The 16,766-nt window shown below is 40.4% G+C and overlaps 1 protein-coding gene across 4 annotated transcripts in view; it reads left to right on the forward strand.

Moving 5' to 3' along the window:
• The window catches only part of UBAP2 (ubiquitin associated protein 2), a 71,525-nt gene that overhangs the window by 20,063 nt on the left and 34,696 nt on the right, over positions 1-16,766 (forward strand). For 3 of the 4 annotated variants that reach the window (XM_080939977.1, XM_080939978.1, XM_080939979.1), the window contains exons 3-7: positions 8,463-8,540; positions 11,431-11,541; positions 12,723-12,876; positions 15,201-15,278; positions 16,232-16,286. In XM_080939977.1, the coding sequence (XP_080796103.1) occupies positions 8,463-8,540; positions 11,431-11,541; positions 12,723-12,876; positions 15,201-15,278; positions 16,232-16,286 (476 nt within the window). Of the gene's footprint in view, positions 1-99; positions 137-8,462; positions 8,541-11,430; positions 11,542-12,722; positions 12,877-15,200; positions 15,279-16,231; positions 16,287-16,766 lie in introns of all 4 variants that reach the window. The other variant, XM_080939980.1, reaches the window with a different exon arrangement.

The raw sequence follows: 16,766 nt of genomic DNA on the forward strand, positions 1-16,766 counted from the left end.
TGGAACTAGAATTAATTACAAACTGTTGGGGAGGGTGCGCTAACATTGTTTAAGTTGGAATTATTAGTTGACCCTGCTTTTTCCTCTTTTTTCCTTAAGCTGTACAGACCTCTTGACACTTCTTGAGCTCAGCCTGGTAACTTCCCTATTATACTCTTATGTTTGCTGCTTTGTTTATTGAATAATTGAATTGTTTATTGAATAAAGTAGTCTTTTTTTATAAGGCTGGTAGAGTACTTTATAAAGGTAAGATGCCATCACTGTTGCAATACTGTGCTTCTTAAAGCTTCTGAGTGTGTCAGCTGTGCTTTCAGAAGTTGTCTAGTCTGCTCTGTTCAGAATTAAAGTAGATGATTACTGATAAATGTAAAGAATATTTGTCATAGTTATAATTCTTAAACTTAAAGGGCAAAGTCTTGCAGTAGCTCAGTAGTAGATGTTTCCATGAGTAAGACAAGGAGCAGTGCCTTTACATTTGGAAATGTAGGAACGATACCATCAAATAAGACACACCTGGGAACTGAGGTGCTGCTTAGCTGGCATAAGGCCACTGGTAATTAATCTTCAGCCATGTTTGTTTATGCAGAGGCCTTTTTAAAACTAATATGGTATTTTTATAAGGTCAAGGAATAAAATGTCCTTCTAATTGTGTATAAAATACATGCAGTGGACATTTCTCAAGAAATTTTAAGCTTAAATATTGCTGCCTTGGGCTTGGAAGCTTAGTCAATGGTTAGGTATTTGACAGCCTTTGGTTCATTCCTAACACTGCAAAACAAAATAAGGTTCTTTACAGAGCCAACATCTGCTGCTCTTGTTTGCTCAGGTACTTTCAGTATTTCATACCCCTTTTCAGAAAGATTATATACACAGCTCTTGGCTTTGTTAATTCTCTGTATTCTTAGATTCTCTGAGATTAACAAAAAGAGATTTTTATCATTTTCAGTAAGGCGGTGTGTTTGTGTGTGTGTGTCTCTCTTTGTCTCTCTGTGTCTTTCTGGGTGCCTGTATGTGGACATGTGCATTTTGAGTGTGAGCAAGCATTGGAAGAGGGTGGCCAGAGGTGGATATCCAATCCTCTGATTACAGCTCAAGTTACAGGCTGGGTGTTGGGAACTGAACTCTGGTCCTCTGAAAGAGCAGCAAGTGCTCTTTAACTGTTGACACATCTCCAGCCCCTTCGTATTATGACATTTTGACATTACCCTATGAAGTATTTTCTCTTGAAAACTCAAATCAATGTGCTCTCTTCCTCCTCCCAATATATGCTTTTTAAAATGTTTTTTTTGGGACAGGGTCTCACCGTGTAGCTTTGGCTGGCTTGGAACTGGCAGGGCAGGTTGCCTCTGAAATGCTGGGATTAAGGGCAAGTTTTACCATGCCCAATTTGTTTGTTTCCCCTACCCCCACTTTCTCACTCTCACACTCTCACTTTGACTCTTTCTCCTTCTTTCGTAGCTTTACTTATATAAGCATGAAATGCTTTGCTTGCATGCATGTATGTATACCACATACATTTAATACCTGTGGGGGCTAGAGGAGGGTGTCCAGTTCTCTGGAACTGGAGTTACAGACAGTCGTGAGGTATCATGTGGATGCTTGGGATCTGAACCTGAGTTCTTTTTTGTAAGGCAACAAGTGTTCTTAACCACGGAGTTTTCTCTACAGTCCCCACAAAATTATATATTATCTGTCTGTGTCTATATTTATTTTGAAGCAGTATTTTATGTGCTGTAGGCTAGTCTTGAACTCTGTGTAACAGAGGCTGGCTTTGCGTTCCTGGTTGCACTTCATCTACCTCCTCTTTGCTGGGATTATGGGTGTGTACCACCATGCTCACTTCTGATTTTGTGTGGGGCTGGGGATCAAACCCAGGGCTCCATGTGAGTTAGATAAAGTGATACTGTAAGCTACATTCTCAGTCTGTATTTATTTTTTGTGGTCATGCGTCAATATATAATGCAGGCTGTCCTCTCTGTCCGGGTATGTGCATGTAACAATAGTCATTAATTTTACACACTTAAGTTGTTTCCTTTTTCCTCTTTATTTCTTCACTGTGAGACAACAAACAGCTCCTCTGTCTTAGCTATTATTTAACACCCATTTGTTCCTTTTCTTTTGATCTTTTAGGGATGTTTGCATATACCAATCTCCTACCTCTTGTTTTTGTTTGTTCTTTTAATAAAAATGTGAAAACCCTGGGATTTGAACTGAGGTCTTTTTTTATACTTGTGCAACACTACACTTTACTGTTGAGGCATCTCCCTACCCTGTACCTTGTCAGCTCTCATTTCTGTCTCTTAACTTTCCTCTTTACATTGTTGTCTCATTGGTTTGCATGTCAGTGATGTGCTTTCTTGGACTGGAGTCTCCTCCTGCCTCAGCCTCATAGTGCTAGGGATTACAGATCTGAGCCACCATGCTCCACTTTTTTTCTCGGAAGGTTTGATGACTGTTTTAGTCACTTAACCTATTATGAGTCTCCCTTTTTAGTAATTGATATCTCCCTTCTTCTTCCATTCATCTTTGTGTGTTTTTTTAATGATTAGAGTGTGGACAGTCACAAGCCATGGTGTGTTTTGTAGGTCAAAGGACAACTTTTGGGTGTCTATTCCCTTGTTGAGGTGGGGTTTTTTGTTTTTGTTTCTGTTGGCATCATATTACAGGCTAACTGGGCCTTGATCTTCTGAATAATTCTTTTGTCACAACTTTTGGTAGACATGTTGGGATTTTAGATACATGCTACTGCATCCTGACAACTTTTGTACATCCCAAAGATGATTTCAGATGTCAGGATTACATGGTTAGACCTTTACTAGCTGAGCCATCTCCCTGGCTCTCGTTTGTATCTTTTTTCAGGATTTTATATTTTATCTAGGCTATCTAATTTGGTGACACATACTTGTTCTAAGCTTCCTTTCATAAACCCCAAAGTTTCATTTTTGTTGTTTGTTAGAGGCAAGGTCTCACCTCTTTCGAGGCTGTCCCTGAACTCATTAACTTCCTGCCTCATTCACTATACTGGTTGGTTTTGTGTCAACTTGACACAAACTGGAGTTATCACAGGGAAAGGCGCCTCAGTTGGGGAAATGCCTCCATGAAATCCAAAACTGTAAGGCATTTCTCAACTAGTGATCAAGGGGGGAGGGCCCAGCCCATTGTGGGTGGTGTCATCCCTGGCCCCGCCCATTGTGGGTGGAGCCATCCCTGGGCTGGTAGACCTGGTTCTATAGGAAAGCAAGTTGAGCAGGCCAGGGAAAGAAGCCAGTAAGTAACATCCCTCCATGGCCTCTGCATCAGCTCCTGCTTCCTGACCTGCTTGAGTTTCAGTCCTAACTTCCTTTGGTGATGAACAGCAATGTGGAAGTGTAAGCTGAATAAATGCTTTCCTCCCCAACTTGCTTCTTGGTCGAGATGTTCTGTGCAGGAATAGAAACCCTGACTAAGACACTCACCTTTAATAACAGGGTTTTAGGCATGTATTATGCTTGCAATCTCTCTAGTAACTGTTACTAATCTTTTTTACTCCTAATATTACTACTCTTGAATCTTGTGTCTTAGTAGCTGAGTATTTATTTTATTGACATCTCCTTAACTATGAGTTAGCTCTTGAACAGGTAGCAATAAAGCTAGCTCAATAAAACTGTCCTGGGTTCTGTCTTCCACAAGACTCTTAAAACTCATGTTTCCCTCTTTTTCCTTTTTTTGAGATGTCGGTTTCTCAGTATAGCTGTCCTGGAACTTGCTCAGTAGTCCAGGCAAGCCTGCAACTCAGAGATCTGCTTGCCTCTGCTTCCCACTACCACCTCCAGGCTGTCCTCCACCCCCGTTTTTAAGACAGCATTTTAATTTTTAACACAACACATAGCTTGGGGTGGTTTTGAACTTGACCAGATCCTTCTGAGTAGTTCTGAGATTGAGAGTGTCAGTGGCCACACCCAGCTGTGAGTCCTCTTCTCATTTGTTGATGTTCCCCTTTCTAGTCTTCATTTATTTTAGTTCCTCTGCCTTCTGCTTCTTCTTTTCTGGTAGAGAGAGAGAGAGAGAGAGAGAGAGAGAGAGAGAGAGAGAGAGAGAGAGAGAGAGAGAGTTAGTGTTAGTGTGCTGTACTTTAGTTTCTTAAGGTATAAACATTTTTTTCTTGTTCTGGTTCTGTTTAGTTTGAGACAGGGTCTTTGCAGTTTCAATGGCTGTGACTCATGATCTTCCCTTTGATCTGGAGTGATGAGCATTGCTGGCAAGGCTCATTATCAATATGTATTTTCATTCTACCGTTATGTGTTATTTTTAAAAGTTAGGAATATGTGGGTGTATCAGTTCATGAAGGCTCAAAGGCTTGCATGTATATGTGTGTAACATCTTGCGCACGCACGCACGCACATGAACACAAGCATGTCATGGCTGAGTGTGCAGGTTAGAGGGCAGCTTTGTGGAGTTGTCTCTTCTTTTTACCTTTATAATATGTTCTGAGGGTTGAACATGGGTCAGCAGCCCATTCACCGTGGTAGTTTTCAGTTGTGTGAGAACAGTCTCACTGTGTAGCCCTGGCTGCTGTGGGACTCACTTTGTACATTCTGTTCTCTTAAGGATCTACCTGCCTTTGCCTCCTCAGTCAGTGGTAGGATTATAAACTTGTGTTATGTTCATCTTGTTTTGTTGCTTCTAAAGTGTATTTTTAATTTATATGTATAGGTGTTTAATACGTGTGCACCATGTGTGCCTGGTACTTGCAGAGATCAGAAGAGGGTATTGATCTTTTGAAACTGGAGTTACAGGTGGTTGTTGGTTGCCATATGGGTGTAGGGAACTGATCCTGGGTTTTCGGCAAGAACTGCAAGTAGTTGTCTGTGGGTCATCTCTTCAGTTGCTGTGTATCTTCTGCCCTATCCCCCAGACATTTTAGATTGAAAATAATATGTAATGTTTAGATCTGCTATGAAAGGCAGGAGAAGGTACTGTATTAATATGCTCCAGGAGCATTCATGGTTTGCTCTCACTCAGAAATGGCTCTCATCTGGACTCCAAATGGAACATGATCACTCCCTATCAAGTTATAGTTCTTTTTGGTTGTTCCTGTCTCCTTGTTTATTGATCTTGCTGTTAGTTTTTTGTGTATAACATTGGGACTTCTCAGGTGATGGTGGTTATCTGGTGTGCGGTAGGAATAATGAGTGTATTTTAGGGTTTTTTTTTTAACATACTGGAAAGATTGCATTGACAACGTGAGGAAGTGTGGGTGCTGAACTTTTATAAAGACATCTTTCTGGGTTTTGCAGTAGTGTTTGGCAGTTAAGCTGAGGTAATGTAGCATGAGAAGCTTGGGATGACAGGCTCAGTGTTTAGATTGGGCAGAATAGGCCCCAGCTGCTGAGATTTGTATGATCACCCACCTACATAAACTGGAAAGGCCTTATAAAAGGTGTTTTATGATTCAGAAAATGCTAGTACCCCCTTGCATCTTCAAGCTCCTTGAAATGAATAAAATTTATAGTAAAAGTTGGATGGAGCCGGGCTGTAATTCAGTTGGTACAGTGTTTGGCCAGCATTCACAAGACCCTGGTTCAGTTCCTAGTTTCACCTAACTTGGGAGTGGTGGCACAAGCCTGTAGTCTAAGCACTGGGAAAGTAGAAGCGGAGAGGTGGGAAGTGTAAGATTATCTTCTGTTGTGTATAGTGAGTTATAGCCTAGCTTAGCTGACATAACAACCCTTCTTACCAAAACAGACCTCAGAAGAGCTTTGAAGAGAAGCTTTTCTGTATTGATTGAGGCTGTGTCTTATTTAGTCTGTCACTCAGGCTGGCTCCTGAGTTCTAATCATCATCTTTCTCCTTAGTTGTGGTTTTACAGGTACATGGCATACTCAATCAAGTTTTAAATATGTGTTTAGGAGGTAATGTAGAGCCAAGCATAGTGGTGCACAACTTTAATCCCAGTGTTGTGGAAGCAGAGGCATGCTTATCTGTGTGAGCTTCCAGGCCAGCACAGTCTGTATGGTGAGTTCTAGGCCATCCAGGGATACATAGTGAGACCCTGTCTCATAAAACAAAACCAAGAATGGTAATTTAGGGCTAGTGGAGTGGCTCAGCATGTAATGGTGCCTGTGATCAAGTCTGACCTGTAGGAGGAGAGAAACGATTTTTAAATTTGTTCACTATCTCCAAGTTTGTGCTATAGGATGCCCTTTCCTTAAAAAAAAAAATGTATATTTAGTTATAAAAGAATGTAGTTGGGCATCTAGAGAATATCATCCTGAGTGAGATAACCCAGTTACAAAAGAATAGAAATAATATGCAGTCACTGATAATGGAATACTAACCCCAGAAAGCTCTGAACATCCCAGAAATAACTCACAGACTGTGTGAAGTTCAAGAAAAAAAAAAGAATATATTTTAATTAAAATAGAACTGTATCACATCTCCCTTTCCTCCCTACAGCCCCTCTCAGTTTCTCTCCTATCCCCTCAAATTAATAACCTCTTTTCCTATATTATTATTACATATATACATATGTGTATGTATATGTACCCACAAATACTTAATTACAAACTTAAAAATGTATTCATATACTTTTATGCAAAAAAGCTTAAAAATTTGTACATTTATCTTCGTTTTTTAAAATAAAGTTTTTAAATTAAAAAAAGAATGTAGTTGGGCATGGGACTTCACACCTACAGTTCTAAAGGCTCAGGCATGAGAATTGCCGTGGATTTGAGGCCGGTGTAGGTTAGAGTGACTTCCCATCTAGGATGGGTTACATATAAGACTTTGTTCTAAAATCAACAGCAATCCAAATAATAGCAACAAAAATTCTCCCTCCTAATAGTAACCTGGGCCTGGAGAGATGGTTCAGCAACTGAGTGCTTGCTGTTGCTGTGCAATCTGAGGCCTGGAGTGACAAGCTGGGAGTTCCCCTCAGGCTGATATGAACTCAGCTCTGAGGGGACAAGGGCAGGGTTTTTCTCCCTTCCATCTAGCCAAGGAAACATGAGGAGAGACTGACTCCTTCTGGTCCTGTTCATACTGTCCACACGTGTCCAAGTAACAGTCACGTAGACTGTCAAAGTGAGTAAGCAACATGGCTTCTTAAGAAAGAATAGTAACTGAAGAAATAAACTTTTGAAGTAATGTTAATTTTACTAGAAACTTGTTCAGAGATATGGCTTATTGTTGGCTTAATCCTGGTATTTTTTTCAAAATTAAGATACTCCATAGGAGCCAAAATAGTGGTACATATGCCTCTTAATTTCAGGATTATGTAGATTGAGACTGGAGAGTTCAAGACTAGCTTGGGCTATGTAGTAAGACTCTTAAGAAAAAAAAAAAAAAGAAAAGAAAATCCTGTCAGAGTCAGGCTTGGTGGTATAATCCTGTAATTCCAGGTACTCGGCTATCAAAGCCTGTCTGGATTATAGAGTGAGTTCAAAGCCAACCTAGGCAATCTATCTATTTTTGAAATACAAAGTCTCTCTAGCAAATAACACTGTCTATTCCTGGGTTCCTCCTGTAGACCTAACATGTAGTTCACAGAGATCCTCCTGCTTCTGCCTCTGAAGTGCTTATAGGAAAGAAAGGCGTGTGCTACCAGGTCTTGTTTCAAACTGTGCAATTTAGAGACTTTGTCTCACAGCAATAGTGCAAAACAACAACAAAGAAATATATATTTATCATTGGTAAGTGCTTGCCTAGCATATGGGGGACTCTAGATTCAGTTTCTGTTACTGTAAGAACAAACAAACAAAAAGAGCAAAACATCAGAGCACCATGAATCCCAAGTGAGCTTTGTAGTTCTGTCAACTGCAGTGCTACTGACATTTAACTGCTATGCCACACAGAGACCTTAAACATTCAGGAGTCTGTTTTCTAAAAAAACAGAGTTTATTATAAAGAGTCCTATCTTCTGTGGAGCTGACAGAAATCCTCCTTCCATTTATAACTACGTAAGATTGTAAGAAAATTAACTTCAGATTACTCTCTTCAGCTAAATGTAGCTCTTTCCCTTCAGAATCAGTTAGCCAGTTGGGTGTGGTTAATGGTGTCTTGTGTGCAGCCTTGGCTAGTCTGTGACAGGAGGATGCTCCTGAGTACTGGGAGCAGAAGCACTTGGCACCACCTGCTTTGCTTTCTTCTCTACCTCCTCAGTGGGAAGTAAATCCAAGTAAGCAGAATGATCACCAGGTCATTGCAAGGGTTTAATTGGATAGTCATTTTCTTATGGGAGCAGGTTATATATAGTCCTGAATCCCAAATTAGCTACTTCTTTCTTCCCTCCCTTAGATAAGAACTCAACATAGCCCAGGGTGTCATCCCTTGATCCTCCTGCCCCTGGCTCTCAGGTGCTGGGATGAACGTATGATATCATACCTGGTAAATCAGTTTAGTGGTTGAGTTTGTGTTTGACTGACATTCTATCATCTGCTGTAATATTTTAGTTGCTAAAAACCTACCACTTTTTTGCTTCCTAGGCAACGGCTGAACAGATGCGACTTGCTCAAGTGATCTTTGATAAAAATGATTCAGATTTTGAAGCTAAAGTTAAACAGGTATGTTTCTATCAGAGGATACTGTGACTTTTCCATTATTCTTAATTAAAGTATTTTCTGGGAGGCTGGAGAGATGGCTTAGCAGTTAAGAGCATTGGCTACTATTCTAGAGGACCTGGGTCAATTCCCAGCACTCACATGGCAGCTCATAACAGTCTGTAACTTGAGGGTTTTGCCTACATATATATATGTGTGTGTACCACATGCATTCTTGTCTAAGGAGGTCACAAGAGGGAGCATTAGAGCTCCTGGAATGGAGTTGCAGATGATTATGAACCACTAGGTGAGTGCTGGGAACTGAACCTGTTTTCTGCAGCAGCAACAAGTGTACTAAACTGCCAAGTCATTTTTCTAGCCCTTGCACTTGGCTTCTTTTTTTTTTTTTTTAAGAAATCTTCCATTTTAAGATTTATTTATTTATTTATTTATTTATTTATTTATTTATTTATTTATTTATTTATTATATACAAGTACACTGTCTCTGTATTCAGACACACCAGAAGAGGGCATTGGATCCCATTATAGATGGTTGCGAGCCACCATGTGGTTGCTGGGAACTGAACTCAGCACCTCTGGAAGAGCAGTCAGTGCTCTTAACCACTGAGCCATCTCTCCAGCCCCATTTGCTTCTTAATATGCTTAAAAAGATAATTTTACTAGGAATGTTTAATTTTAAAATGTACTTATTAGTCTGAACTGGTATTCGATAATAAAGTTTTCATCTGTGATCAAGTATTTAATATTGGTAGCTAGATGATGAAATACAGCATTTTATCTTGACAGTAGAATCTCAGTTATTAGTGTGTTTGCATGTGATCAGTGGACTAGACATTTGTGAAAGCCCACTGATAGTTCTGTGTACCTAGATTTAGAAAGTATAACTTGGGCTGGAGAGATGGCTCAGAGCACTGGCTGTTCTTCCAGAGGTGCTGAGTTCAATTCCCAGCAACCACATGGTGCCTCACACCCATCTGTAATGGGATCTGATGCCCTCTTCTGGTGTGTCTGAAGACAGCAACAGTGTACTCATAAAATAAATCCTTTTTTAAAAAAAAGAAGAAGAAAAGAAAGTATAACTTTTGAGATGTGAGGCATATTTTTTTTAATTGTAGGAAAGAGACAGATTGCCTTTTTAAATGTCAGTGTGATTTCAAATTTCAGTTGACAAAGTATAGATTTTTTTGCCCTTCTAGACTCTAGAAAGCAGACAGGACCCTGGCCCTCTCCCAGTGTCAGACATTCCTTTCTCAGGTGTGTTCTAACAACTGTTCTTGAGAACAGCATGCTTTTTTGCTGTGTGGATTCCTTGTTCTTACAGTTGCTGATATCAGGCTCATAGTAATTTTTTTGAAGTTTTTAAACATAATTGATTAGAAACTATGTAACTCATGTAGTTGGTACCTTCTGTAGTCCTGGCTACTTTAGTCTGGTTAGACAGAAGCCCAAGGATCGTTTGAGCCTAGTGGTTTGAGAGCCACCTATGGGCCATATTAGGTCTTTCTGCCTAATAGAAAGTGTAAATGTTTGCTACTGTCTATTTCTGATAGGGCATCTGGCTGTGCCTAGGTTCCTACAGAGCCAACCAAGTTCTACTGTTAGTCATGTCATAGGCAAAGTCTGACTGATTGTGTGTCTCATGATTGTGTGTGCCACATAGTACAGATAGCTTATGTGTCGGTAGCTAAGCACTTGGCAGGTGGATGCAGGTGTATGATCTAGCTCATCTACCTGAAGGGCTGAGGTAGGAAGACTGAAATCTAAATGGGTTCTCACTAAATGAGATGAAAGTAAAGTGACAAGATTTACCTTTCTGTGGAGCACTTAGCCTTCACTCTCACAGAGAAGGGAAAATTGAACATAAAGCACTGCTTCCATAGAGTGGTTAGAACTGTGCTCTAATGTAAAGAGCTGTGCTTATGTTCACTAGACCAAGAGGCATTCTTTCTGCACTTAAATTTGTTTCATTTTGTAGTGCTTAGGATCAAGCCTTATACATTTCGGGCAAAAGTTTTCTTATCACTAAACTACAGATGCAACCTACAAGACCTGTGCTCTAGACAGGTGTTCCTATTAATTAGCTTTGATACTACAGGCATGAATCTCATGAAATGTTGAACTCAAGCAGTCTTTAACTTGAGTACATGTTAAAATAATTAAATTCCATTAAGACATAATACTATGTCATAGATTTGTTTGCCAATACATTAGGATTGTTTTAATGAGGAAGATGCTAAGTAGTTCATTAGGCTAATTAAAGAGAATGGGCTGAGGTTTACTTTGACTGCATCTATAAAATGTGCTTAAGTTTCTAGAGATAATGCTGTGTTTAGGAGAGTAGCTTGTAGCAGCTGTTGAGTTCTGCTTGTGAAACTTTAGGGTGTAACTAAGTTTGTGTATAGGATGTTCTAATGCAGTTAGTGATGGCTGTGTTCAAATGAAGTCCCAGGTAACATCTTAGGAACCAAAACTTTGTAAGTTCTATGCTGTTGACCTAAGTTTGAGAGTGATCTAGGAGTTTTGAGCACGTTGGTCTGTGCATATGTTGTGCTGGTTCATAAGCTGAGGGTTGTGGTAAACACGTTTAATCCTAAACTGGGAGGCAGAGGTAGGCTGATCAGCATGAGTTTGTGTTCAGCAAGTTGTTCCATGCCAGCAACAGCTACTCAATGGCTTAAAAAAGAGCTTGTCTTTGAGGACGTGGATTGGTGGGTGAATCTATTAGTATTGTTTTGGGACACACGGGGCAGGGGAATCTCAACCTGCTCTTTGAGCCTAAACTCACTGGAGTCTAGAAAAGGCCGTGGTGTGGAAGGACAGCAGAATTGCTGTATTGAATAGAAGAATCACAAAGTTAATAATGAATGCCTTCCCCCCCACACACTTTGACTAGCTTATGGAAGTGACGGGAAAAAATCAGGATGAATGCATCGTGGCCCTGCATGACTGTAATGGTGATGTGAATAAAGCTATCAATATACTGCTGGAAGGGAACTCTGACACGGTGAGTACCACTCCCTGGTCCCCTGGATGGGAGCTGTGATACAGGTGGGGCAGGCTGTGTTTTGGAGGGAGTATTCTGGATAACAGCCCTGGGGTCATTCACATTGTAGACAAGCACTAGAGGAAAGTTTCAACAAGAACAATAGCTTGGCTGGCTATTTCTTCCAGCCCAACAATGTCTAAAAGTGTCCAAGCTTGTGGATGTTAAGCATATTAAGACCTACTTAAGGCTTGCTGACTGAGATGGGATAATATTGCGCCATCTCCCCACCCCCACCTGTTTTGTTTATTTGTTTGATGTGTTTTTTTTTTTTGTTGTTGTTGTTGTTTCCAGGAAATAGAAGTAAATGGACGTAGGGTTGTAGGTCTGGGGCCTTACTGTTCTGCGCATAACCTCCTGGGGAGATGGAACTTGGGGAGTTGGGCTGCACTTATCCCAGCCACTGTGGTGGGTGTGGGCTGTGGGCATGAAAGCGTGGTCTGAGATGGGGGAAAGCTGGAGCTGGTGTGGTGGTCCATGGCCTGCACAGGCCAGGGCTGTGGGGGTTCTTAGGCTGTTGGATGTCTAAGTGCTGCTGGGAGTCACCAAAGAGCAGAGAATGGAGTTAGAGGTCCGAGGAGCTCCAGCCTGTCTCACAGGGCATGATTGTCCTTGGCTTGGCAGCCGTTGTCTTGGTGGTAGTTGTGGCTGGCATCGCCTTCTACAGGAGATCAGGCTGTGGCTTTGAGGGCAGAAGCCTTCTTTATGGCTCCCCACTGCAGATGTTGATGAAAAGAGACAGTCCATGGTTCTAAACAGTTTATTTTCATGGTGGAAAATGGATATGTAAAACTATACCCCACTTCTCAGGGTAGACCTGTGATACCTATTGCAGGGAAGAATGTCTGGAAAGGAAGCTTATTGGCTAAGCCCTCTGGTGCTTTAGGTACCTTATTAACATGGCGAACTCTGTCTTGACCATAGGACATGTTTCTTTTATATGAGAACCATGGCACTTGTTTCAAGTCAGGAGTCTGGCAGGAGTCACCTAAGCTTCAGGTGTGCCCACCAAGTCTCCAAGTCTTGACTCACCAAACTTCCTGATCTAGTGTTACTCTCACAAATGGGAAAGAAATAAATTGTAAGTTTTGAAAGCTGTGTGACTGACCACTCAGTGATTGCAGAACTCTACTTTTTGATAGACTTCATGGGAGACTGTCGGAGGAAAGAAGAAGAATTTTGGAAGAGAGAGCTCAGAAAACAAAGAAAACAGAGAGAAGAGAACGGAGAGAGAAGCAAATCGTGGACGGGGAAACAACAGCCGCAAGGGAAGAGGTGGTACCCGAGGCCGAGAGTGTGAGTGCAGCTCTTCTCTTAGCATTCTCACACCCAGAGGCTGAGAGAACAGCCCAGAGAGCGACTTCAGTCACTGCACTGACACCAGGTCACAGGGAGCCTGTAAGGTTCTGTGCCAACCTGGGCTGCGGGCTGTTCATTCTTGTCCTTTCAGACCAGTTAGAAACGAGAACTGGGAGTGGAGTGTGGTGAGTGTCATCAGCTTGTTCCTTTGAAGCTATTTTTTCTTCAGACATTCATGGTATAGAAATAGATGAAATTAATTAGAGATGTCTAGATGTGTCTTCAGTCCCAGGTAGAGGCATGTGTATTCCTGTGAGTTTTGAGGCCATGCTGATTTACATCCTGAGTTCCAGTCCATCCAGTGTTACATGATGAGACCCTGTCATTCATCTCCCCTACCCCTCTTCCCCCCACTTAAAGGAGACAAATTCCCACCATTTTACTTGGGAAAGCCCAGGAGACAAGTTTGTGGTATACAGGGAGTACTTGTGGCAAACTGTAGTAATGAAAAAAATTTTTTTTCAAATATCTCATAGCCATTTAAATGTCTATAATTCTAGAATTTGTAACCTTTTAGTAGGAAAATTGTGACTTCAGAGCCAACCTGAACTACATCATAAAATCTTATCTCAAAGAGCTCCCCGCATTTTCCTCATAGTCCTTAGGAAACTAATTACACTCTCAGTATATATCTTGAGCTGGCTTTAACTAAGATTTTCCTTTGTCCAGCAATGAAATTACAAACACCTACTACTATCCCTCAATTGATACATACACACACACACACACACACACACATATATATATATATACACACACATGTATATAAAATTTACTATTTGTATGTGGGTGCAAATGTTTTTAAGTGAAGGTTAAATGGATAATAATATTAAGAATGAGAAATAAAGGTTTTTTTTTTTTTAAAGATTTATTTATTTAATGTATGCGAATATACTGCCACTGTCTTCAGACACACCAGAAGAGGGCAACAGATCCCATTGCAGATGGTTGGGAGCCACCATGTGGTTGCTGGGAACTGAACTCAGCACCTCTGGAAGAGCAGTCAGTGCTCTTAACCACTGAGCCATCTCTCCAGCCCAAGTTATACTTTCTAAATCTAGGTACACAGAACTATCAGTGGGCTTTCTCAAATGTCTAGTCCACTGATCACATGCAAACACACTAATAACTGAGATTCTACTGTCAAGATAAAATGCTGTATTTCATCATCTAGCTACCAATATTAATACTTGATCACAGATGAAAATTTATTATCGAATACAAGTTCAGACTAATAAGTACATTTTAAAATTAAACATTCCTAGTAAAATTATCTTTTTAAGCATATTAAGAAGCTTAAAGGAATTGAACTCAGGATCTTTGGAAGAGCAGTCAGTGCTCTTAACCACTGAGCCATCTCCAGCTTCAAAATAAGATATTTTAAGTAATATGAATATATAATTTGGTACTGGGAATTGAATCAAGGAACTTTGCTTGAACTTTTACTTGGCCACATTTCTAACTCTTATATAATACTTGGTTTTTAATTTTTTTGAGATAGGATCTCATGTTGTAGCCTTGACTAGCCTTAAACTCCCAGGGCTTTGTTAGTTCTTGACACCCAAGTGCTGGGATTAAAGGGATGGGCTACCATACCTTGTCTTATAGTTTAGTAATATTACCTAGAACTTATTAGGGGAAGAAATAAAGTTCAGAAAAAGGAGGAAAGAAAGTTTATTTTAGATGAGGGTATATCTTTCTCCTTTTTACACTAAGTCTGATTATGCCATCCATCTGGCCTTGAACTTGAAGCCATGATTTTCTTGGTTTTAACCATCCTAATGTTGGATAAGTCTTTGGCCACATGATTCCAGTTTTGTGATACTTTTTAATTTTTTTTGATTTCTAAATGTTGTTTACATTTAATCTGTTTTTGCCTTTTTTACTTTGTGGGGTGTGGGGGGCTTTTAGGACAGGTCTTCTTCCATATGTAGCCTTAATTAGAATCTAGACCAGGCTGGCTTTGAATTTGTAGGATTAGAAGAGAATGTTGGGTTTTTGACTCTTTTTTTTTTTTTTTTTTTTTTTAGATTTTTTTAAATTATTTTTATGTATTTGAGTACACTGTCAACTGTCCTCAGTTGAGAAAGGAAATTACTATGTGGTTGCTGGGAATTGAACTCAGGACCTCTGGAAGAGCAGCTAAGCCATCTCCAGCCCGGGTTTTTGACTCTTTTTGTGCATTTTGTTTTTGGCTTTGTAAATGCCTCATAAGTTTGGTAAAAGGTTTGTAAATGACATGTTTACTTTTTTTTCTTCAGTCAAAGGTGAAGAGAATGGAATTGACTGCAGCCAGGGAGACAAACCCTCTGAGCGAGGCAAGCGGTCCCGAGGTAGAGGTGAGGAGGACCAGGCTGGCTGGTGCTGCCCTGGCTTCTAAGGATGAGTGGAAATGCATTATGAATGAATGTTCTCTTACGATAGCTGTGAAGGAACCATTTAGATTATGCCAGATTCTTTTTACATTTTGCTTTGGTTTTTCTTATTTTTGGTGCTGAAGGTTGAACCCACTGCCTGTTCTTGGTAAGAATGTACTCCACCACCGAGCCACACCTCAGATCCTGGATTTTGTCACTTTGAAGAATCCTGTTGGTTATTTTCAGATGAATTGTGGAAAACACTTTTATAATGAGTTATAGAGGTGTACAGATGTAATCCCAGCACTAGGGAGTTAGAGGCAGAGGTATGGACAGTTCTGCCATACATACATACATACATACATACATACATACATACATACATACATACATACATACATACATACATACATAGTTACACTACCAACAAAGCAAGGATAGGTTATTTTTTTGGGAGTTTTAAGGTATTTTTTGCCTTTGTTTTCCATTCAGGGTTTCTCCGTAGCCCAGGCTATCTTGGAACTTGCTCTGTAGACCAGACTAGCACCAGTTCAGAGATATGCTTGCCTCTGCCTCCCGATTGTTGGTGATAAAGGCATGCAGAGCCACTGATTGATGTTTTGTGTGTATGGACATTTTGCCTGCATGTATATCTGTGTGTTGTGTCTATGCAGTGCCTGTGGGGGCCAGAAGAGGGCATCAGATGCCCCTGAGAACATGTGGGTTCTGGGGTTATCTGGTAGAGAGACCAGTGCTCTCTACTGCTTTGCCATCTCTCCAGTATTTCTTCTTCTTCTTTTAATGGCTCATACTGTAGTCTATGATGTTTGAGAAGTCACTCTGTAGCTCAGATTGGCATGAAACTTTGCTTCATTTAATTATTCAACATTATATACATGAGAATACAACTATATTTTATAATTGTTTTCTTAAAGGATTTGGACGTGGCAGGGGCAGAGGGATAGGAAGGTTCTCCTCTCAAAGCATGGGGTAAGTTATTTCTTAGTTGTTCTAGTTTATCTGCCTCTGACCTGTCTATAATTTATCCCAATTAGAGGTGTTGTACTTCTGAAGAGTTTTCTAATGATAATAAAAATGGTGATGTTGTTGCAGTAGATACTGAGTCATGGTTGAAGCCTCTGCCTTGTTGGCAGTTGGCTTTGAATAACTTGGTGTGCTGGATGTGCTGCACATGATGTTACATCATCTTTCTAACATAACAGCCTTGTCCTCATGACGTCACTAAAATGTCTGCAAACACCAGACGTTCCCTAGGCAGTGGGCATATGTGCATAATATCCTCAGTCGCCTAGCTGAAGCCACTGCACAGATACTGCTAAATCTACCTATTCTACATGAAAGTAAAAATGATACTTTTGTTCTGAGTGGTACTAGTAAAGGCTGAGCATTCTAGGTAGGTGTTATAATTAGCTACTATTTCTCAGTTTTTTTTAAATCTCGTTTCTTTTG

The sequence above is a fragment of the Micromys minutus genome (assembly GCF_963924665.1).
Source record: "Micromys minutus genome assembly, chromosome: 28".
In the NCBI taxonomy this organism is placed as follows: Eukaryota; Metazoa; Chordata; class Mammalia; order Rodentia; family Muridae; genus Micromys; species Micromys minutus.